Raw genomic sequence first — 25510 nt, forward strand, 5'->3', positions numbered from 1 at the left:
TAATAACAAGTGTTATGCAAAACAAATATTCAAAAATATATGAGGCATGGGAATCAGGTAAAAAAGCTTATGGTGAAGAAAGAGATTGGTGCGGTCACTGGAGGAGATAGGTGAATGTAAAGGTACTGTGGTTTTTTCTGCCTTTTTCAAAGGAAGGTTCCAGAACACCTCATGGTGACTTTGGAGTAGCATTGTCTAGTTTTGGTTCTACCAATAGAAATAGTCAACAGCACTTCCTATATACAGTATATGGCTTCAAACTTAAGAGTTCATTGCAGTTGGTTCAAATACCCCACAGGTGGAAGGGAAAACAATAGAAATACGGAAGACTAGGAGAAAACTGGTTATATATCTCCTGTGTAGGCTGTATGTGTCTTCAGGTATTCAAGTAATGCATAGAAGGGGTACTGTGAGGTTATATCAGTGGCATTACATTCATTGGGAGTGTTAATCTGATCATATTAAGTTACAAGCCAAAAGAGGTCATAAATAACATTGAAGCCATTTATAAGAAGTGATAATGACTCTTTCTATAGGTAGATCCTGCAAAAAGGGTATTCCTTATTCCAGTGTAAAAGCACATAAAAGGCATGGGTCCAAGGTATTTCTGGTGAAAAATCCCTACTACTCCCGCACACCAAGCTTTAATAAGTTTTATTACTTTTAGCAATTAGTAGTCACTGACTACTTCTAGTGGTGATCCATGAAAAAGTAAGACTAAACCAGGCAAACACGAAGTGTAAGTGTCCACTGCACACAAATATGGTGTTGGGATAGGGTGGCCAATCCCGGGTTTGGCGGTAGTATCGTCAACGAATTGAAGAATCTTTACTGAATGCAGCTCTGAGGTGCAGTCATCTGTGTACAGAGTGAAGAGCAGGGGCAAGAGATCACAGCCCTGGGGGGCCTCAGTGCTGATGGACTGCACCTGAGAGGTGAATTCACCCACTTTCACCAACTGTTTCTTATCAGTCAAGAATTCGACAATCCAGGAGCAGGTAGCTTCTGGAACTCTGAGGCAGAGATTAGTTGCTATGCAAAATTAGTTGCTATGGGAAATGTATCTCTCGAATGTTTGATACAACTTCCCTTTGTCACTGGTGAAGAACCACTTTACTGGTGGTTCTTTCTTATTGCATAGATCTAGACATTTTGCCTTATAGTGTGAGGATTGTCTACACACCTATCCATTGGAAAGCCAGGGTGTCCGATACAAATGTAATACTGGCACTGTACAGTCTGTGCTGGGGAGTTTAAATCTCGGCCCTAGTCTATAACTTCCAGGACTCTGGGGTCTGTGGCTGACTCTAAACTGAATTTGGTCCCAGGAGATTAAATGCGGGACCCCACGGAGAGCCAAATATTCATAAACTGATCTTTCCCGAGGGCCTCTGCAGTACCTGACCTTCTGGGATTATCCAGATTAGGTACTCCTTATGAGGTCACCAGAGCTCAGAATTCTGGAACTGTAATGGCAGTAGTCTAACATCACCTGGGTCATTGTATTGGATCCCAAGATGAGCAGTTTTAATAAATGTCTATATAGTTAGAAATATTAATTATATGCACTCACAAGGCGCTATTTGCATAACTAATGTAATAATTACCAAGTTGTATCCAAAGTTAGAGATGGGTCGGCAGATTACAACATGAAATAGGCATGTAAGACATGTGGAGCAGACATTGAAAAGCATATAAGAGACATGAAATAGGCATGTAAGACATGTGGAGCAGACATTGAAAAGCATATAAGAGACATAGGGAGCAGACAGGGTGAAGTAGGACAACATACTTGGGGTAGCCAACAAGTAGGATGGATACGGTTATACAACATACAAGAGGCTGAGGAGAGACATAGAGAAAAAACATTAAAAGGATGACAAAAAAGGAAAAAAGACAAATCAAGAGGTACTGTATGTGTAATTAAAATCTATTTTCTGTTATGTGCAGGGCTGGACTGGCTGATGGCCGGCAGGGTCGATTTTGTGGATCCATGTAGGGTCACTTGCAACATATCCGAAGTCAGTGGCGTAACTAGCTTTTGGGCGCCCCCCCCGCCGTTAAAGGGAGGGCGCCCACCCACGCACCCCGCCGCACCAACCCCCGCCTGCACCGCCGCACCAACCCCCGCCCGCACCGCCGCACCAACCCTCGCCCGCCCCGCCGCACCAACCCCCGCCTCGCCGCCCATGAAATCCCCCCATCCCCCACAGTCTTACCTACGCTCAGAACGCGCTGGTCCCGGCTCCCTTCTTCTGCTATGTGGACCACCACAAAATGTTCGCCCCCATGCAGCAGACAGTTTCAGAGAACTGTCTGCTACATTGGGGCGGACATTTTGTTGTGGTCCTCACAGCAGAAGAAGGGAGCCGGGACCAGCGCGTACTGAAGAAGACACTGACAGGTAAAGACTGCGGGGGATGGCGGCGGGGCAGCGGGGTGTAACTATAGCACTGCAGCAGCCCCCCGGCGCCCGCACATGCACAGCGCCCCCCCCCCACGGTCGCAGGGGCTGCGGTGCTATAGTTACGCCCCTGCCCGAAGTCCTGAGGAGAGCAGTGCCGTCACCGCTGATGCCTGAGTCCCGACGCCTGCCCAGCACAGCATTACTGGGATTGTGGGAGGGGTCGGTTACGCAGTTACGCAGTGGCCACACCAACCAATGGCAGGGCCGGTTCTCCCTGATGCTGAAAATTCAGCTCTGTGACCAGCAGTGTGGCGATGCCGCACGACTGTGTCCTGTGACTTTGGACTCAGGTTGCAACAGTGTGGTGCCAGCTCCACTCTCCACCACCCGCACCAGGATTGTAGTCCGAACCAGCCTACAGGATAAAGCCATCAGCAGTAACCCCGCTTGACATCTAAAGGGTCACCCAAAATCTCTCTACAAACCCTCCATTCTTTCTGGTCAATTGGGACCCCAACATCTTTCCAGTGGACCGGTAATTTGTGCCATCTTTGGGCCGAACACTTGGACTCATGGACTCCACCATCTACCAATGAGACTGATACACCAGGAGTGGTAATTATTATATCATAATCAATACTGTCTGGCATTACTAGGAACGGACTCTCCCTCAAAGTGCTGCTAGCGTGGAAGTGGGATCAATTGTTATTATTGTTTTTATGAATTGAATTTTTTATGCTTCATCAATTTTATTGTTAATAAAACCATAGTAAAGATCATCCAATATTTCAAAGTTTTTTAAAGGTACAGCGCTGCTTTTTTCTGTCTTTTTTTGAAACAGTATGCTGCCTGCTAGTGCTGCAACCAGCCCACCACCAGCAAGTGTGGTCGTCGACCACTGTCCTCGGGTCCTAAACCTCCCTCCAGTCCTATCCTCCTGGTCCATCGGCATCCTGTACTCTTGGCACGGCCAAAGTAATGTAAGCAGATTCCAGCTCCTTGCCTATATTAATTTGTGTAAAATATATATATATATATATATATATATATATATGTGTGTGTATAAATCCCAAAACATGTTGGAATAAACATTGCTTTGCTTGCATAAAGTTGTCTGACGAGTGCCTCCTTGTATAGGGTGATATTTTTAACTACTTTTTGGACGCCATTTTGTCATGTATAACCTCCATTTTGTATCTGTATAACTTCATTGCTATATATATATATATATATATATATATATATATATATATATATATATATATATATATATGTACTTTTTATTAGGATTAGTGCTATTAAAGACATATAGGCACCAGTTAGAAATATAGTTCCATTCTAAGTGTCAGCTGTCTTTTTCCTTTTCCTTGGAAGATATAGTGAGTGGGAAGTGCAGCCAGTGTTTAGGCAAACTGACAGTAAGAAATATATGTTCCTGCTATCAGTATGTCTGATCAGAACTGTCTAGTAAGCTGTATGGGCTATTGTGTCCATAACTATGTGAATGGGAATCGTGTCATTTTGGGATAATTTATATCATGTGAACAGACTGCTACATCCAGAAAGCAATATCTTACAATACTAGGATATTTGCTGCAGGATGGGTATTTAAAGCCTAGAGACTTATGCATAGAGGTTCCTGAAGCTACAGTAGGTCTGTCTGCAGCAGACTAAGACTTCTAATCCACCTCAGTGTAATAATTCAATAGAGTTATTAAGAGGGACCCTGTTGACGACTGGATTTTTATTCTTTAAACTACTTATCTGATGATAACCATCCGGGACAGATCTTAAAACATCTGATATAAAAGCTGAGTATAACTTGTTACTTATTTGCATGTTTTTTATTATTGTAGCTTAAATAAATGTTTATCTTTGTTTTGAAATGTCCCGTGTCAGTCTCCATATTTAACACATTGTATCCTAGAACCTGGTCGCTTGAGTTATTATTTTCAACCGACAACACCCCTTCAACAGCAACGTATACAGGACACTAGATCCAAGGAAGGCACCGCAGCATTTAACGCTTATTTCCTAGATGAGTGCCGGGTGAACTCCTCTCTATATATATAAGTGTATATATTTATTGTGAAGCATACCTCAGGCACCTTGTAAGAGCTGCTCGCAGGTGGGCCTGTGTGCTCAAAATTCCAAGGGGGATTTTTGGTCCCAGTCCGGCCCTGGTTATGTGTATTTATAAAGAGACTTAATTTTGCTTCATTATAATGCAATCTTTGTGAAGAGAAAGTATTCTTTAACTGCAAGTAGCAGGCTACTACTTTTATGTATTGTTTTAAAGAACACAAAACACAATTACTCACACTTGCCTAGGGAAGTACAAATGTCAAATGTACAAACATCAAAGCAATTTTCCAAACTACAGTATTATAGCTAAACCAGTGGTTCCCAAACTCAATCCTTAAGACACCTTAATAGTTCAGGTTTTAAGGATATCCATGCTCAAGCACAGATGGTATAATCATATTGACTGAGATTCGAATTAAATCACCTGTGCTTAAGCATGGATATACAGTACATAAAAGCAGAATGTTCATGGGTCCTTGAGGACTGAGTTTGGAAATCTTTGAGCTAAACTAATCAGAATTTTTTCTCTCGATTCTTAGATATGTACACAATTACTATAGGTTACAGCAGTACATTCTGCTCATAAAATCTGTACATACTGTAGTTATGTTCTGTACATAAAATCAGAAACATTTCATTTATATTGAATGACCATAACCATACACCCCAACTGTAAAGGTTACTTACATCTTTGCCAATGAGGTCCTCCTGATTTTCTACTATCCCCCAGGGGGCAATACCAATGGTGCAGATCTTCCCTCTTGACTTTGACGCATGGTCTTTTAAAGCATCTCCTACATGGCGAATGACACCTAGAATATTGTGGGATGACGTACACATTTTAAAAATGAATTGACGAAATGTAACAGTAACGTAGCAATGAATATCTCAAGGAAATGCTATTATGGAATAGCACATATTTAATTACTATAACAATGCCATATGCTGACAATAAAGGACAGGTATTTTCACCAATTGTTTCACACAGAAATAAAGATAATATGGCACTATACTAGCTATTATAATGTAATACTCTGCTCCTGAAGAAGATGTGAGCCACATTGAAACGCATTGAGCCTTGTGTTTGCAGCCTTGATTCCACACCCTGGATTGTTTTCACTTTCACCGGCTTTAAAGAGGAACTTTACCAGGTACCTTTTATCTGCCTCAGCGGGAGATATACATTCTCCCCCAATTGTGGTCACCTTGCCTACTACCAAGCAGAACATTCTAAAATGGATATATTGGATATAAATCTTCCTTGACATCTCCCAGATGGACATTTAACTGGGACACTGCCCTCATCCATCATTTATCAGGTCCTAGAGGTGTGGTATTCTCTAAAATTTGAGTTTATATTAACTTTCAAGGCTTCTTAATATTAAAGGAAAATTTTGTGCTATTATGCATGCATTTTTATATTGTGGTATATATAAAACTATATTCTAGCTGCATCTTATAATTAATTTACTATCAGTGAAGCACAAGCGTTGTTCTATTGCTATATTTTGGTTCTTTTACAGTATATATCCTTTTTAGGGGGACTCACACGCCCCCTTCAGAATAGCTGCTGTCATAATAGCGCCCAGGACCCATTTCTTCTTTGTATCATAATCTAATATGTACTCTATGGTATAAAGATATGAGGACTACCATTTATTTTTGGAGAAATTTTCTAATTGGAAATGTACATAGCGATCACTAGTGCTACATTAAGCATTTGTACTATTGTATGTTGCGGTCATACATGTAACTATCAGGATACAAATCATTTTCCAAACTTCTACCGGCATTGTCAAGGTCCTTTCCCTGTGAAACTCTCCACTGAGAAAATGTATCCCAGACATTTTGCAAAGCCCACATCAAGCATGAGAGGGTAACAATGTACAAGAATATTCATTGACTTATTTTTTTCTAAAATTGTTCGAACTGTAAACATCAAAAAAGCCAATTGCCTCCACTTTCTGAACAATTTGTGAACACTTTCTCATCCACATAGCCTTTACACATTAAATGTTTCTATTATTTTACATTGTTTCTATTTCTATATATGGCAACAGGAAAATAGGTCATAAAAATGTTTTATTTTTATATGTGAAGAACAAAATTTATGACATTGAGAGATTGAGTCCAGATTCAAGTCTGCTTATTTTACTGGTACGGTTTCTGTGCCTGTTTCTGCGACTACATGGAAATGTTGCTATAAGCCCTTCCGTTGGTTTACACGCATGTGTCAAATGCGCTTGGGCTAATAAACCCATTATGAGTAAATTAATGCACTCGTCTTACCAACTACATATTATCAAGGGTTACATTTGTAATGATTTTATCTATCAAGACCTCTCTGGATCTAATACATCCTCTTGGTGGGTGGAGTGTGGGCACATGTAATGTAAATCTTTTGACTATTTAAAACCAGTCATTTGATACAGAGAATAATAAAATAAATGTGATATCTGATCCTCCTTATGAGTCTCTTTAGTGCGGAAATCGGTTGGTGAGCTATATAACCTATATTTATGTCCTCATAAAAAGATATGTGCTTTCCAGCACAGGAGAGAAATCCTTATGGTCTTAGATGGATTAGGTCTGTTTTTATTGCCATCACTAGAACAGCAAATCAATAAAATGCTAGTTAAATATATAATTAAAGAAGTATCTGAACTACCTAAGATTCTAGTGAATTGGAAAAAGAGGCTTATTTATTACAAATTTTTGTGGGTTATCTCTTAAAAATACCTGTTTTAGTGGTACCAGTAAACCTTGGGTTGTGTATGATACAGTATGCCAAATGTCATCATTCAGTAAATCTACATGTACAAAGTTGTTAAGCATGCATCAGTGTGTAATATGATTTACTTTATGTGACAGATAAAGTGATTTTTACCAGTGTTTACTCCCCCAGTGAATATCCAGGCTCCTGTTGTCATGGCAGCTTTGATTAGGCCTTTTCCAAAGACCTGTTTTAGTTTTGGCTGTAGCTCAAAGTTTTGGAGGCCTCCGTGGACAGATATGAGAAGCTTTGGCAGTTCTAGCTGCCACTCCTTTGTCATGAGGTGCAGCAAAAGGTCAGGCTTGGTGTCAAAGGAAACACGAACATACTGTAACCGGGCAGAAAACAGAAAATGTTTAAATATATGTTGTGCAGAAGAATATATGTTATATACTACTGACTTTATTTCAAATTAATATCTTATATCTGTATAAAATAAATGCGTGTGGATATGCCTACTGAGTGAGATTACATTACAAAGATGGCACGCATATACCTCTACTTCTGCCACTTCTAAGGCCCTATGAGTACTGAATGGCATTGGAAAAAAATACTTATCACCTACACAAGTACATTAGCCCTTTGAGCGCCAAGTGAATTTGTCAAAATAGGTTTGAAAATTGACAAGCAAACATATTTATTAATCATAATGGCCTGTAATGTTTACCTTATATAGGAAACGTAATCTTTTTTACACAACATTTTTTATTTGAATTTATATAACAAATGTGAGTGACGCTGGCATTTGTAGACAATATTTTGTAACATCTCACGCTGAGATTTTGGCACTCAAAGAGTTAACAGCTATTTTACTATAGGCAGTAGTGTCTTCCTGGTAGGTCTATTTTTATTGGCATTTCACATATACAATAGACCACTTTTAATTAAAAACAATAAAAAGTTATTTTGTTTGTGTAGGGAATAGAGTCATTATCAGGTTGTCCATAATTGGCAACTTATATGGAATATCCAGAAGAATTGGGGTATTCTGGGGTATTCTCCTGCATTATTTAGTGTAGACCAGCCTCCTGGGAACCCATGGTTGTGGCCACATTGAACAATTGCGAATTATGGACTTGTCTTTTCCATTTATCCTTTGTGAAATGCTCTACTTAAAAGCAATTTAAGTTTTGTTCCAATACTGTACTCACTCATCAATTTCTGCTTCAGCTAAAATCCTTAAATCTGAAATGCATTACATTTATATTTAACATATCAACTTGGGTGTCTGGACTACATATCTTTTTTTCTGTAGCTACCAGATATAATGGGTGCTTCCAGAAAGCCGTACGCCATGGCAGAAATGCATGGAGAAAACCTGTCATTTAGCGCATGTTACCTGCTACATGAAGGTCTAAGTAGGCGTGGAATACCACATTGCCCTATTTATTTCTTAGAAATTCACAGACATTCAACCTGTTATATTTATTTGTTGCCTTAATGATGCTACATATGGAAAATGTGCAGTATATTACCAGAACTCCTGTATGTGGGAATAGGAATGTTCTAGGACAGTGGTGTCAAACTCATGGCCCTTCAGCTGTTGTGGAACTACACGTCCCAGCATACCCTGACACAGATTTTATATAATGGGTTGCTAAAACTGTGTCAGGGAATGCTGGGACGTGTAGTTACACAACAGCTGGAGGTCCATGAGTTTGAAACCATTGTTCTAGAAATTAGTGGAATATTTCATTTTGCTAATGAATCTCCAATCAATTAAGCCACAAAGTAACATTAACAAAGGTGAAACTTTAATAGCTATTGCAATCCAGCGCTGCAGATACCATGAGAATGTTAATCACAATAGAAATTACAGGATGAAAGTGATTCAGTACAGACAGGACCAGTGTTTAATATGTCCAAGAATGATAAAGAAACAGGAGAGCAGTACCATGGCCTTATTGGAGTGCCCCCCTCCTTGGAATTCAATAGTCCCAAAGGCATCAGTTGGACTGAGCTGTGTATGTTTTCCAACTGACCACTTTTCTGACTGAACATCATTACGATTAAGTCTGCCTTCATTCTTCTCATTTTGGATGATAGATATGCTCGGAGTCAACCCAACATGCTGTCCTATGAGACGCCCACAGCAACACCTGCAAAACAAAGAAGACAATACTCAGCATTATAACGCAGCATTCGAAGCATGATAATCTCCATTACAGTAATGCACCTGTCCTGTGTTATGCTTTCCACAGAATGCTGACCTCAAACACAGGGAAAGCTATCAGACTTCAGTCTTTCATCTTTGTCTTGCTGGGATTACACTCAATATAACATTTACACTCTATCAACATATTTGCTCTGTTTATGATAAACCCACTAAAAAGCAGTCACCTGAGACATAATGCAATACACTTCTTCATTATATCTTTACTATATCATATAATATACAGTATATCATAGTATATATTGTAAGCAGGACCCTCTCACCTCTTTGTCTGTTTGTTATTACCGAGATTTGTTTTAATGCTGTTTTGTTCCCAGTTATATAGTGCAATATGCTAGTTCTATTGTATACAAAGTAAATATCATTGAGGGAAATTCAGCTAAAGTGAGGAGATGAACAGTAGCTCCTGACAGGAATGCCCACAGTTATTCAATTGCCTGCACTGTAAACCCTGTTAAACACAATGTAAAATAATAGTTCTTACCAATCCTGATTCGCCTGTGAAATGTAAATCATACTTGCCTACTTTTGAAAACTAGTTTCAGGGAGATTATAGTTGGTAGCAGAATTTTGCACAGCGCCCCATTGAGGGGGCTGTCATGCTCCTCCCAAAGGGCGTGTCCAGTTCCATATATGAAGAGATTGTGAAAATAGATTGTGCACGTTGCACCTAGAAGCGTGGGTGTGTACTGCTACATCTGAGAGGAGTCTTTTATAATTACTTACAGTATATCCAAATGTAGATGAGCCCCAAAGCAGTTAGTAACAGCTACTATACTTGGTAAAGTGCTAGGAAATGGTGCAGATAATTCAATGTAAATGTATCTATCTCTCACTCCTTTTTTACCCAGAAATGTAACTGTGTAATGTGGGCTAGGTAAAATGGGGGAGATTGCTACACTAATGAGGGAGAGAGGGAGATTGCTGCTATTTCAGGGAGTCTCCTGCAGAATGCAGGAGGGTAGGCAACTATGATGTAAAGCTATATCATCTGTACGCTTGTGGCTGCTCTCATACAGTTTAGCTATGTGGTTACTGCGGTTGTCAGCATTAAAGACTTTATTATCAAGCCATGTTAGAAAACGGTAATACATCAAATAAAAGTTAATCTGCTGCAGTATCTGTATTGCCTCCATAGCATTGACCTTTTGTGAGAACACCAGGGGAATACAAAGGCATTAGATCTTCCCTGGGTACAAAGGTGGTGGTACAATTTCATTTTCTTAAGTAGTTACACTTTTAATAATGTATCACTTTTAACCTCTTTCAGCAATTTAACATTTGTGTATTTAGAAATTTGCAGTGGTTGTCTGCAACGTGATGTTTATGTCTGGAAATTGATTGATCACAGTTTCCTGCTCCTTTCTGCTTCCCATTCTGTTGTACAGCATTTTTTGTTTGAGGTACCGGGGATTCTGAGAGTACCTACTGTACAGTATTTTTATTTGGTTTCATCTGGACACTGTATGCTTGATTTATACTTTTGTATAACATCTGCATTTCCTTACTGTGCCTGAACACCATAATGAAGAGCAAGTGCAAATAGCACAAGGGATTATAAACTTCTAGGTTGAGGGTTTGTGGAAGCCTTGCATAATTCAGTTAGGTAAGGAAACAGTTAACAGGTTAGAATGTAGGTGATTTAAATAAGGGGAGTGTCAGGGAGGGGTTAAACGGACATTTTGTGAGAGGCAATAGAATATTCCATCTCTTTCTCTGGAATTTTTCCCACCCTCCCTCCCCAAGTCACCTTTTTGTCCCCACCCGTTTTTCTTTTTCTTTGCCGGTTGGGGTTTGTCAACCTATATTTGTGGCGGGAAAGAACGGCAGTAACAGTGGCTATTGCGCTGCTGTTTTTAGGGTGCGCTCTTTGCCCAATACATTGTATAAAGTGGCTTTCCTACTGGGGGCCATTGGGGTTTGGCTGTCTGGCCGGCTCTATTATGATGTATTGGGGAGAGAGTTGGAGACCCGACATTTGTTGGCGTTGCCAATAAATTAAAGAATATCATGTCGTTGACATGAGTGTTGGCATTAAGTCGTAAAGTCACTGGGGTCTGGCCGTTCTTTCTTATTGCCACCATATTTAGTTTAAAGATTTAAATAAATTCTGGTTGACCAATTTTAAAAGGCATTTTAGTTGTCCGCGTGTTTATTTCTAGTTATGATAGTTAATTAGTGTTAAGATTATTATGCAATGATGTCACACAACACACATCTACCAATAGAAAGTTCAATGCATATGTGCACATCTGTGCAAACATTTTGTATATTGTTGCCTACCTGAAGAGGTAAAGTTAGAGCGCTCAAGCAGTAATGAAGTGTTCTGGTATTAGTGATACAATTAGACATGGATTTGCCTTTTTTGGGACAAAAGTTACAACAATACTCAATTAAATTGAACACAATTGACAGAGCTATCTGTCTGCTTACCTTGGCTGTTCCGCATATTTCAAACAGCGGTTAATGGTGGCACTCCATGGTGAAAAGCTAGTCTAGGTACTGTAACTGAATAGAATGATAAATCCACTCTTCCATGCAAGGCATTACTAACACATTGGGTGCCAGACAGTTTCCAGACAGTCAGGATCCTGACAGTCATTACCCCGAAGTTGGGACAGTCTAAACCCCGACACTTGGGGTCCCGACGACCACCGACTATTCTCCCTCGTGGGGGTCCATGACCGCCATAGAGGGAGAACAGAATAGGTGGCGAGCATAGCGAGCCACCGTGCCCACAGCATGGCGAGCGCAGCGAGCCCGCAAGGGGCTTTGCTGCGCTCGCCCCGCTGACTGAGTCCGGCCAGTCAGGATCCCGACGTCGGGCTAATGACTGTCGGGATCCCAGATGTCGGGACCATATACCACACCCAATACATTAATGCTGACCTAGGGGGCAATTCTCTAACACAGAAATGTGGTAAAAACCCAGTTATTGGGGTTTTTACCACATTTCTGTATGCTCTCTGGCCTCTCCGCAGTGGCAGTGCTGCGAAGGGAATCGCCAGCGAAAGCTGGCGATTCCCTGCAGAAGCCTATGGGCTTCTTACCGCAGCACTGTTTGAGGGATCCGTCACGAATCCCTCACAGCATGCCCTACAGCCAGCGCCGTCACTTTATGCATGCGCAGATGTACTCCTGGGTCACAGACCCGGAAGTCCTGTGCCGGCACCGCATCATAAGGGACAGCTCTTATCGCAAGAGCTGTCCCTTGCGTTAATAACCACATATGTTACAGCGAAGGGGGGCAAAAACAGGGCTGCAGATGTTACAACATCCCGCCCCTAATTCTAAAAGTAGACACTTTGTAGCCCCTCACTTTTGGTGATAGACCTGGTAGTGGCAAAGACGCAAGAAAGCAATGATGGGCCAAATGTAATAGGGTGTGTGAATCAGAGAGTGAGAGATTTTGGGAGAATTTTGCATTTTTTTAAAGCAGCAATCATTTACATGGCAAAATCTACCTGTTTTTTTTTCAGTATAAATGATTGGACGATGGCTGCTCTGCAAGTAGGCAACATATAATCGACAATAATACTTTAGTCATACCTACATTTCAATTTACCCAGTTTCCACTCATGCAACACTTACCTATGGGGGTCTTTGGTGCTTGGTATAATGTGTACACATTCTCTCTTGTGAAATACTCTTTCGATCCATGATTTCTGGGCCTAAAGGAAATAGACACCAAAATGTAAATAGGTTAGCACTCCAAGGCTAAATAATAACCTAAAACAATAGAAATGTGGTGTAATATGCAATAACATCTTATTTGACCTAAAAATGACCATTTTGGCATAAGATATGAAATAAAGAACCCACGGAAAAGAATTCCAATTGTGTTATACATACGTCGACTGATATTAGTCTGAGAAGAATTAATTCAGTTATTAAGTCTGCATAGCTATTTCAAGAACAGGTTCACTGTTCTCGTAACATTAGCTTGATTCTTGTGGGAAAACATTTGCTTTAGGGTTTCTATACAAACAGAAGGATAATACTGATTTACAACAACCGTCCCATTCTACAACATGCTTTTGTTTTGCCCTGAGTGTTCTAGACTTGCCAGCGAGATGAAGGAAGAAAAGATTAGACGTATTCTGAGTGATTTACTATTGTGTTATTATCAGTGCCTACACTTCATACCATAGCCTCAAAATTTGAATGATGAAAGTAAATGTATGAATAGTCCGATTGTTGCATTTACAACATAATCCCATATAATACCTAAAGGGAAAGCCTACAGTACCTGTAAAATAAAAGAAAATGTGCCAGGTTCATTCTTTGTCATTAGCCATTTTGTAATTTACATTTAATGCTTCTTTAGACAGCGCTCTGCAGGATGCTCATCTCTAGGGTTACCACCTCATTCCTTTAATTCTGGACAAATATTAATTACACAGGTTCTGTGGCTGGCTGACTTCAAGACTCAATTTCACCTGGTTTTAAACTGCCACAGAACCTGTGTAATTAGTATGTGTCCGGAATTAAAAAGGATGAGGTGGTCACCCTACTCATCTCCCAACTCTCACCACACTATTGTATAGTTGGAAAGCTAGCATTGTGCTTCCAAGTCATTTCCCTGAACAACATGTACTAAGTATATTGTGATGCAGTGTGCTATAGAATTATATAGTACTCTAGAGTAATATAGGCATGGCCCTGATAAGTTAACCATTGAAATAGTCAGGGGAGCCAAAAAAGTGGGGGTGGGGTACTAATTACCTGGGCCCAGGTCCAATGGGGGGACCAGGCCTGATGGAGGGGTACAATGGGGGCCCTAGTCCTCAAAGCAGCAGCTGCATTTGCTCTTTTTCTCAACCAAGTACATGCTGCTGTGTGCTGAGGTGCAGTGTGGCCAAGGAGGGGCTTAAAGTAAAAAAATTTCTGTATTTTATTTTCAAGGTGTATGTCCATGCCTTTGGTGATTAGGCATGGACATACACTCCCAGATAAATACATGGGCCCTCTACTGCCCTGGAAATATTTACTTGAAAACTACAAAAGCATCAGAAAGTTGGCATCATGGAATGCTGCATTCAAAAATTTGTTTTAAATACAGTAGATGGCAAAAACCAAAACAAAGCACATGTCAGAGAGGTAATTTGTCTGTTCAAGGGCAGCACTATATGGATATAAGTGGTGACCACCCAAGGATCCCTCTGTGCACTTTTGAGAGGCCTCTTCTGAACTGCACATGTGCCAGATCACGCATCATCAGAAGTCTAGTGTGGGTGGGCCTGAGAAACTAGTGCAGCATTGCTGAGCCATTAACCAAATTATGCTATAAGACCTAATAATGAAATGTTCCACCCCTGCTTGGTCCTATTTCAAGTCCCTTTGATGTATCTCACCCCACCAAAAACCCAACTATCACTGGCCAATACTGTTAGCGTCCTGTAACTGCTGCACATGTATCAGGTTTTATATTCGCTCCATCCATATAATGACATGGAAACATACTACAGGTCAGGGATATGACAGAACACAAGGCTATGTATGAAAACAGTAGCATATAACAATTTAAAACCTAATATTTTTCATTGTATTGTTTGAAGTACAGTAGTAATAGGAATTATCAAAGAGAAGTCTAAACATTGTTCCATACAATTACATGGTAAAAAAAACATATACAATGCTAACTTGAGTGTGGGGAGACTTGGATAGATGTTATACCTTGTAATTTACCCTGATCGCTGAGAATACATTTCTATAAAGTATAGAGCAGTGGTTCCCAAATCTTTTTGAACCACAGCGACCTAGAGTATCAAAATCATGGTACTCTTTACTTAGAAGGGCGCCCATCATGGCCATCTCGGGCATTGAATGCACTAAAAAATCGGGTGCGATGCGACCGACGAGATGCCCGAGATTTCCCATAGGGAACAATGTTAAATGTCTCAATTGACCCGATTTTCCTGTTCAATGCCTCAATTGACCCAATTTTTCCATAGGAAACAATGTTAAATGGGCCACAGAGGCCAAATAGGCACCCTGAAGTGTATAAAAGCCACCCGAATTGTTAACGCCACCCCACGATCAACGTCAACCCGAAGCGTGGCGAGCGGCGGCGGTACGCGTCCTACGACCTTTTCATACCCCCACTATCCACGTCGGCGTGGAGTTGAGAATAGAAAGTGTGGCGAGCGCAGCGAGCCACCGAGCCCGAAGCGTGGCGAGCGCAGCGAGCCTCGCGAGGGGACGCAGATACCTTCACAGGTATCCGCGTCCCCTCGCGGGCTTCACAGCTGTCCGCGTCCCCTCGCCGGGCTCGCTGCGCTCGCCACGCTTCGGGCTCGGTGGCTCGCTGCGCTCGCCACACTTTCTATTCTCAACTCCACGCCGACGTGGATAGTGGGGGTATGAAAAGTTCGTAGGACGCGTACCGCCGCCCCTCGCGGGCTCGCTGCGCTCGCCACGCTTCGGGTTGACGTTGATCGTGGGGTGGCGTTAACAATTCGGGTGGCCATTATACACTTCAGGGTGCCTATTTGGCCTCTGTGGCCCATTTAACATTGTTTCCTATGGAAAAATCGGGTCAATTGAGGCATTGAACAGGAAAATTGGGTCAATTGAGACATTTAACATTGTTCTCTATGGGAAATCGCGGGCATCTCGTCGGTCGCATCACACCCGATTTTTTAGTGCATTCAATGCCCGAGATGCCCGAGATTTTTTACTAACGATGCCCACGATCAAAATCGTGGGCGCCGTTCTAAGTAAAGAGTACCAAAATCATTTTCACAGCAATCCTAGGTCAAAAGTTTCTTGTTGATAAATTTAGAAAAAAGATGAAGTAAATTGTGTTTATATGTCATCCTTAGGATCAATTATGTAGTGAGGAACCAGATTTGTTTTTGTTTCCCCACAAATTTCATGATTGGCGGCCACCAACACTGGTTTCGCCTATTGCATTGCCCATAACTATTATGAATTTGTCCTAGGCCACCAATCCAAGGCAAGCTTAGGTTGCCTAGGCACACAGTTTGGGAGCCACTGGTATAGAGTATCTTTGAATTATCACATTTCTAAAAGAAATAGAACTATATTTTAATTAAATGTGAACTATATTGATTTTTCAGTAAGATTTGTAAACTTTATTTTAGAATTTAAAATGGTTAACATTTTGCTGAAATCAGATTCTATCATTTTCTATAATTCAATAGAGAAATAATAGCTAGAATCTGATTGGATGGTATGGGCGATGTCACTACTTGCTTGTTTGAGAAGGCTACAGTAAATCTACCCCTAAATGTCTACAAACAACAAAGACCACATAAGATAAAACCACCAACTGTATAACAAACAATGGGATAGGCGAGTACATAAGGAACTATTTAGGCCCATACACACTACAGTATATTGTTCACCTGTGGCCACCCTCAACATCACTAATAGTATTGGGCTTTAGTGTTGCACCTTCCATTTATTAAAGAACCTTTTCCAACCTGTAACAACTGTTCCCTTTGGCAATTATTCTAATGTATTTATGCTATTTTATACTTTAGAAAATATAAGGTATAGTACTCAGACACTGGTATTCTTCGCTTTTCAGTTACATTGGATATCATTTTAATTTCCATTGTTGGTTGAGGAAAGCAAATACCTTATCCAGGAAGACTATCACTAAGACCTCCTACCCGCTGGTGTTAGCTTCAGGAATTTTGTTAGCATTTTTCCAGTAGTATAATTCATAAATATGGTCTGAAAATACTGTAAAACCTATCGTTCCCAATGACGTGATACCTAAATAAAAATATACTTTTAGTACTTTATACTGTTTTTTTTTCCTTTAAATAAACTTACATAAAATAAGTTTGCTTGAATGCCTCCCAGTTTTGTAAATGTGATTGTACAGTAAGCCGTGGTGGTGCTACTGACTTCTAAGCCGTGCAATCTAAAGAGCTACGATGTGCCTCATGCTCAATGTGAACTACAAAACTGCGTATTTTTGCATCAAGATTATCTGTCGTGCTTCTTCACACAGCTCTTGATATACAAGAAACGTGACTAGATGTGCAGAGAATCAGGAATATCTGTGGACGGGCGCTGAGTTTAAGACTCTGGGGTAGATTTATTAAGCTCGGTGAAGTGATAAATTGTCTGGTTTTTATCACCAGCCAATCAGCTCAACCTGTCATTTTTCAAACCAAGCCTGTAACTTCACAATTAGGAGATGATTGGCCGGTGATAAAAACCAGACACTTTATCACTTCACAGAGCTTAATAAATCTGCCCCTCAGTCCTCAAAGCAATTAAATGTTTCTTACCTTTTTTGTTTCTTCTTACAACTTTCCTAGGTTTAACAAATGTAATGCCTTATAATAAATTAACCATTAACTACCTTCTCCAGTACCTCTAAGAAAACAAGATACTGCATGGGCTTGTTACTCCAGACTTTTCTCTGCTGAATGGAATCCATGAACTTCAGATTCCTCTCTATTGAATTTCTCCGTAAATCCCATACACAATATACAATGGGGATATTATTGGCACCATATTTGCTACACAAACACTTGTGGGCCTGTATATTTAGACCAAAGAGTGAAGCACAAAGAATGCTGAGTGAACGGGCACAGTGCAATACCGTATACATGCTGCACCCGTGTGGCAGTATAGGCTGTATTGTGACTTTACCAAATGAGGTACTTTTCTTTCATCACCACAAATGTCAGCCTCTAAATACTATAGGAAGTTGTTACTGACCTTTATGTCACTTTTTACCAGACATGCAAGTTTTCCTTGTATAGAAATTAGCATTACGCACACGTTTTCACAAGTGTGGTCAAATATATCAACTTATTTTTTATTTTATTTTTGACTAATATTATTCACTAAGCATCTGTATTTACTTTTTCCAGCCTTTGCAGAGATGCACCAGAGTTTAACCGTTTGAGTGGCAATGTTGCTGTGAGAGATCCTCAAAATATACGCTAAAAAATGCCGACTGTTCCTTTTTGTGTGAAATGTTTAACTAAACTTCAATTAATTGACTTATTGGGCGAAATGTAATAGGGTGCGATTTTTTAGACATGTGCGATTTTTGGTCAAAAACGGCCGAAATCGCACATTTTCCGAAAATCGCACATTTAATAGGTTGAAAATCGCGGTAAAAAATCGCACTTTTTACCGCGAAATCGCACTTTTAGAAGTGCGATTTTTAGTCACATTTCAATTCGCATCCAGATGTTTTCCCATTATAAAGTATACAACTCGCAAATGTAATAGGGTGCGATTTTTGGTCAATGTTACCAAAAATCGCAAAAAAAATAGACCAGGTTCTGACAGGCGAATTTGACAGAACCATGCACAGATCATTGAGATCTGTGCATGGTTCTGTTAATAAAAATGTGTAAAAGTGTTTTTATAAAAAAAAAAACGGCGTGGGGTCCCCCCTCCTAAGCATAACCAGCCCCGGGCTCATTGAGCCGGACCTGGTTCCAAAAATACGGGGGGACAAAAAGCATAGGGGTCCCCCGTATTTCTGAAACCAGCCCCGGACTCTTGGACCGGTCCTGGTTCCAAAAATACGGGGGACAAAAAATCTGGGGGTCCCCCGTATTTTTAAACCAGCACCGGGCTCCAACAGCCCGCGGTGTCATGCCACAGCCGGGGGACACTTTTTATACAAGGTCCCCCGGCCAAAACATGAGCACCGTGGCTGGTCAGCCTTGGACGGGGTACCTGGAGGAGTGGGGACCCCCCCAATAAAGGGGTCCCCCCCCCCCCAGGCTTCACCCGTCCAGGGCTGAAGCCCGGGGCTGTCACCGGCGTCCGTGGCCAGTGGACGCCGGCCTGATAGGGTTAAATCCATCATACATATCATTACATTGCTTTTTACCGGCGAACTACAAGTGCCAGCAGACCTCCCCCGCATGCTGGGACTTGGAGAACCACAAGTCCCAGCATGCAGGGCATTAATGGGCCCGCTGGGACTTGTAGTCCACCTGTAAAAAGAATGTTTATAAAAAACACACACACAGAGAAGTACAAGTTTATTACACACACACACCTCAATTTTACACCAGCGTTACTTACCATTCCTGGATCCAGCGCTGGTCTGGCTGCTTTACAGCCGGCTCCCCCCGAACTGACAGGCAGCGGGGAGAAGCGGCTGTCTCCGTCGCTTCTAACAGCCTCTGTAGCGCTGTCCGAGTGCTACAGAGGCTGAGAGCGTGATTGGCTGAGCTACAGTATGCGTCTCCATGGAGACGCATAGCTCAGTCCTGATTGGCTGAGCTATGCGTCTCCATGGAGACGCATACTGTAGCTCAGCCAATCACGCTCTCAGCCTCTGTAGCACTCGGACAGCGCTACAGAGGCTGTTAGAAGCGACGGAGACAGCCGCTTCTCCCCGCTGCCTGTCAGTTCGGGGGGAGCCGGCTGTAAAGCAGCCAGACCAGCGCTGGATCCAGGAATGGTAAGTAACGCTGGTGTAAAATTGAGGTGTGTGTGTGTAATAAACTTGTACTTCTCTGTGTGTGTGTTTTTTATAAACATTCTTTTTACAGGTGGACTACAAGTCCCAGCGGGCCCATTAATGCCCTGCATGCTGGGACTTGTGGTTCTCCAAGTCCCAGCATGCGGGGGAGGTCTGCTGGCACTTGTAGTTCGCCGGTAAAAAGCAATGTAATGATATGTATGATGGATTTAACCCTATCAGGCCGGCGTCCACTGGTCACGGACGCCGGTGACAGCCCCGGGCTTCAGCCCTGGACGGGTGAAGCCTGGGGGGGGGGGACCCCTTTATTGGGGGGGTCCCCACTCCTCCAGGTACCCCGTCCAAGGCTGACCAGCCACGGTGCTCATGTTTTGGCCGGGGGACCTTGTATAAAAAGTGTCCCCCGGCTGTGGCATGACACCGCGGGCTGTTGGAGCCCGGTGCTGGTTTCAAAATACGGGGGACCCCCAGATTTTTTGTCCCCCGTATTTTTGGAACCAGGACCGGTCCAAGAGTCCGGGGCTGGTTTCAGAAATACGGGGGACCCCTATGCTTTTTGTCCCCCCGTATTTTTGGAACCAGGTCCGGCTCAATGAGCCCGGGGCTGGTTATGCTTAGGAGGGGGGACCCCACGCCATTTTTTTTTTTACTTTTTTTTTTTAGCACAAAATCGCATTTATGAAAATGCGCACATTTTCATGACTGAAAATGCGCACATTTTCATGACTAAAAATCGCGGCAAATCGCGGCAAATCGCATTTTTTGCCGCTAATTCGCATCTCATTACATATGCGAATTCGCGGCAAAAAACGCGATTTTTAAAGGTGCGATTTGGTGCGATTTTTTTTTAGTCTAAAAAAACGCACCCTATTACATTTCGCCCATTGACTTAAATACTTGGCTGTATTTGTATTTATTTATACAAAATGAAAAGTTGCTGGCACTGGCATTATTAGCAGATATTTTGACAATCTCTTACAGCAACGTTGGCACTCAAAGGGTTAAGATGCAACATACCAGACATTCATTGTAGTAGTAAGCAGACTAGAGGTAAAGTGAACCATACACCAGCGTGGGCGATCCTCCAATCCCCTGACCTGTCTGCACCGCCGTTCCGCTGACCAGATATGCAAGTTGATTGACAGAAAGCAAGCATTTCGGGGTGGTAACCAGATGTTTTCTGGGAGTTTCATGGAAAACACAGACGTGCCCAGGCGTTTGAGGGGAAGGTGTGTGACGTCAGCTCCGGCCTTTATCCAACTGCTTCTATAACAGCCACTGAGTAAGTTGTGGACTACATACAGCATGCGCACAGTGGAAAATCATTAGATGGTTTGCAGCTATTCGCCGATCCAGCTAATTTTCACAAGCTGTGCTAAGTCATTTGCAGGCCTGTACGGGGCAGGATTACACTCTGGCGGGGAGGTGTATAGCTGATAGCAGTGCTCTGTAATTTAGCAGAGCAGCTATCAGGTCTGAATAACCCCCATAGAATGCACTTGTTGTAACTTACTTGTTTAAGTAATAATGATGATGTTACTGCAAATAATAATGATGCTGTTACTACTACATATATTATTATTATTATTATTATTATTAATAATAATAATGATATTGAATTTATATTTTCTAATGCTGTGTACACATAGTGAGATTGTGTGTTCGATTTTGACTATATAGTAAAAATCTAATCGAAATTGAATCAACATCGGATGGTTTTCAGCCTCATTCTATGCCGATTCTATCTCGATGTACACTCCCATTTAGTGTAAATCGAACAGTAAAATAGACTGTGCAGGCAAGACTATATAGTACAAATCTGTACTATATAGTCAAATCAAATGCATTTTGCGAATCGTACGATTCGATCCCAATTGAATCGGGATGAAATCGCAAGCAAAATCGCAGAGTGTGTACACACCATAAGAGTGTTAGGGGCTGATTTATCAACAAGTTGTATCATGTGAAACCAGTTTAAAAACTCACTGTGTGTGATAAATGTTGCTCCAGTCTGTCAGCTCCTAACCATTCCGTATTTAAAGAGTGACAGTTAGGAGCCGATCCGCTGGAGCACCATGGCATGTATTGTAAACAGTGAGTTTCAAAACTTGTTGCATATTTTAAAACTCAATTCAATTTTTTTTTAAATCTTATCTAACAGACAATTCTCTGCGCTGTCTTTTTTGTCCTCTTTTCGGTGATAAATCAGCCCTTTATTTATAAACTGAGATTCAAGGACACTTGCTTTTATATCATGAGATACTATTTAACTAGACTAAGAAAAATCCTGTATGTCGCACTACTGACATATTTTATCAGTCCAAAAAAATTGTATATGAACAGGCAAAAGAAAGTAAATTTATTAAAAAGCATGTGTTGGATAACTGCATGGGTAAAGCTCTGGGTTTAACACCATGGGGGAAATGTAATAGTGTTGAAGCTGCAAACATTTACACTGCAAAACCAGTGTGATTTTGCCGCTTTATAAAACCTGGAGATTTCTTACCAAATCTCTCACTTTCTGAATCTCTCATCCTATTACATTTCACCCCATGAGTCACTTGATGGTGGCGGCAAGCTTAAATGTATTGGCCAATATATGAACTAAACTCTATTGTTTAATATGGTCAGTGGGTCTATTTAGTGAAATGTGCAGATATATATAACATTATTGATGATTTTGCTGTATATTTATATGAAACCTCATGTGGATAGACAATGGGCCTCATTCAGAGTTGATTGCAAAAGCACAATCTTTCTCAAATAGGCAAAAGCATGTGATCTGCAGGTGACAGGTAACGTGCAGAGAGAGTTAAGCCCCACACACTCTGGAGTATTCTATACTCTTCCCTACCTTTCTCCTGTGAAAGCAAACATAATGCCACCTACAGTCCCTGCTATGATATTGAATGTAATACTTAATAAAAAATAGTCCCCCCCCCCATTGCTTAACTTTGACAGGAGAAAAGAAAACAGATTTTCCCACACTTTTCATTTTCTAAATATGGGGAGGATGCGGTGGATCCCTTGTGCCACCATAAAAATAAAGGATAATAATATATTAGAATTTCTCCAACTAAAAGGCTGTCATTTGCTGTATATACATTATCCTAAATCCACTAAATGTATCAACTTAACAAAAATGTATTTATCATGGTAACCCTATGAATTGTAACACATAACTACCTTTTGAATAATGAGCCACTGTTACCATATGCAGACTACAGACAATGTTTAACATACATACTGTATCATCTGTATAATAGACTACATTTGTCCTGGGGAATTGATTCCCCCAGTTATCTTATGAACTAGGTGTGTTCCAGCAGCAGCAGCAGCAGCCTGAAACAAGTGTGACCACAATGCTTCTCTGTAGTCTGCAGTATCTAATAGTAACCACAAGCCTGTAATGCACATGACATTCAAAGTTGGGTTCAAGTGATGCTACAACAATGTTTATAAGTTTAGAAATCATTAATATGATGTTTCCATATATCATTATTATTATTATTATTATTATTATTATTATTATTATTATTTGAACTCCACATATAACAATTTCCAAAGCACATACAGCAATGCATGTCTTATGGCTTATACTGTTATATAATGCAAGTCAATAATATATTCCTAATAACCACTCTTGCATGGTTGTACCTTTGTCACTGTCATTAAATATTGCACTGACCAAACACCATGTATATTCTTTGCTGTTATGATGTTCCATATCTCCTGTAACTTTGTAAATCAACCAATTATTATCTAAAGCAGGGGTGCTCAACATATTGAACCCTGACCTGAGAATTAAACACACATCGCTATATTACATTAGAATTAAAAGTTTACAACACTTGCCATTCAGTACATTCTTAAAGTGTTATATTAAGAATGAACTTATTACAACTTATTGCACAATATCATTAACTTTCCTAAAGCAATTATAAACAAATAGGCAGACAAAAATAGAGATGGAGAAATGGATAAATAGATAGATAGACAGATAGATAGATATTTTATGACAGAATAGAAATGACAGATGTTATATTCATTTACCTTTGTAGTTATCCAAATTTAAACTGTAAACTTTTTGAATGAGCTTGCAGCAATGTCAGCACCAAGCGCAGTCAGTCCTGCAAAGTGTGTGCTGCTGTCTCTGGTTCTTCCTTGCTGACCATTAGCATAATCATACATCATCACTGCCCACTACACAAGTCCCTCCATTCTGGCTCAGTTGATGGTAGGGTAAGCACTGAACCTGAGCCCATTAGCTACTTGGAATGTACTGCTGTGGGATTAGCCTCATTAAAACTTCCACAGACCTTTATTGCAGCCCCCCAGTACACTGAATGATTTGAACACCTAATCTGACGCCAATAGAAAAATAAATCCCCCAAGAGCTTGGATTTAACTGGCACAAGCCCTGACAGGCTGTTTTCACCCCCCCTTCTACAGCAAAAAGAAAGCATGTGAAAGCGTGATAAGGTGTACTGTACTGGCCACTGAGAGCTTAGCTCTATAAAGCACATTCTTCAAAAGAAACAGTGTGCTAAAGTGCGGAGGAATCTGCACACACAAGAGATATTGTTAATCTGCAAAGAATGAATCCAGTGTGTTATATGACATAACACCATGCTGCAAAGATCAGCAGTGACGGTGGTTGCAAGAGACACAAAGTTTGGCTACTGCACTGTGATGGTGTAGAAGTGTACCAGACAAAATATGCTGATAACCTCTGGTACTCCAACAACTGAAAGTACAGTATGACCTTCAAGGTTGCAGGTGGGAGAATGTATTGGGAGCTAAGGGCTGACAAATAAAGATTCAGAGTTTTGTTAATGGATCATGTGATTTTTGCAGAGCAAATACTCCGTAGCCAAGAATAAGCAACTATGGGTGCCGTACACATCCCAGTCACAGCTGCATGGGTGTAACTGCATGGCAACTGGGCATTCCCATATAGTGGGCAAGATGCACTAAGCTTCACAAAAGTGATAAAGTGGGGAGTAACAAACAACCAGCCAATCAGCTCATAATGGTCAATGTTCAACCTCAATCTGTAACATGGCAATTTGGAGCTGCTTGGTGGGTAGTTTATCACTCTTAACTTTATTACACTTTCAAGCTTAGTGCATATGGCTCATTGTGAGGATATGGGTAAAAACCAGACAAGACCCTGGAATGCTGGACCGGACATCATACTGCATTCTGGAACTTGTAGTGTCCGGTCCAGGGGGTGTCTTGTCCAGGGGGCTGCCTGGGACAGCTTCCCTGTGTGGTGTGGATATGTAGCAAAAACCGGAACGGTCCGGACCACAAGGGGAGACTGTAATCTCCCCTTCCCCATGTCCCTTCACTGGTGAAAGCTATCACAGGCATCCCACCGGAAAAGACACCCCCCCCGGACCGGACACTACAAGCTCTAGAATGCAGAGTTTGATGTCCGGTCCGGCATTCCGGGGTCTTGTCCGAGTCCGGTTTTTACTTAGTCCCTGTTGAGGGTGTGCTGTGAACTATTCAGAGCCATGCCTATGCACCATCAGATGGATCTCTTGCACCACATGCAGGGCTGGTGCAAATCCATGCTGACAGTAGATACTTTACAAATGTATGGAAAGGAAAAAACATCCGAGG

General features: G+C 41.2%; 1 protein-coding gene across 8 annotated transcripts in view; it reads right to left on the reverse strand.

The window, feature by feature from the left end:
* The window catches only part of TRPM3 (transient receptor potential cation channel subfamily M member 3), a 637712-nt gene that overhangs the window by 160213 nt on the left and 451989 nt on the right, over window positions 1-25510 (reverse strand). For all 8 annotated transcript variants that reach the window (XM_083186086.1, XM_083186082.1, XM_083186083.1 and 5 more), the window contains exons 2-5: window positions 13030-13109; window positions 9160-9364; window positions 7380-7593; window positions 5180-5304 (exon numbers count right to left, since the gene is read on the reverse strand). In XM_083186086.1, coding sequence (XP_083042212.1) covers window positions 5180-5304; window positions 7380-7593; window positions 9160-9364; window positions 13030-13109 — 624 coding nt within the window. The remainder of the gene's footprint in view (window positions 1-5179; window positions 5305-7379; window positions 7594-9159; window positions 9365-13029; window positions 13110-25510) is intronic.

Source organism: Crinia signifera, chromosome 1 (assembly GCF_055691185.1).
Source record: "Crinia signifera chromosome 1, ASM5569118v1, whole genome shotgun sequence".
NCBI lineage: Eukaryota > Metazoa > Chordata > Amphibia > Anura > Myobatrachidae > Crinia > Crinia signifera.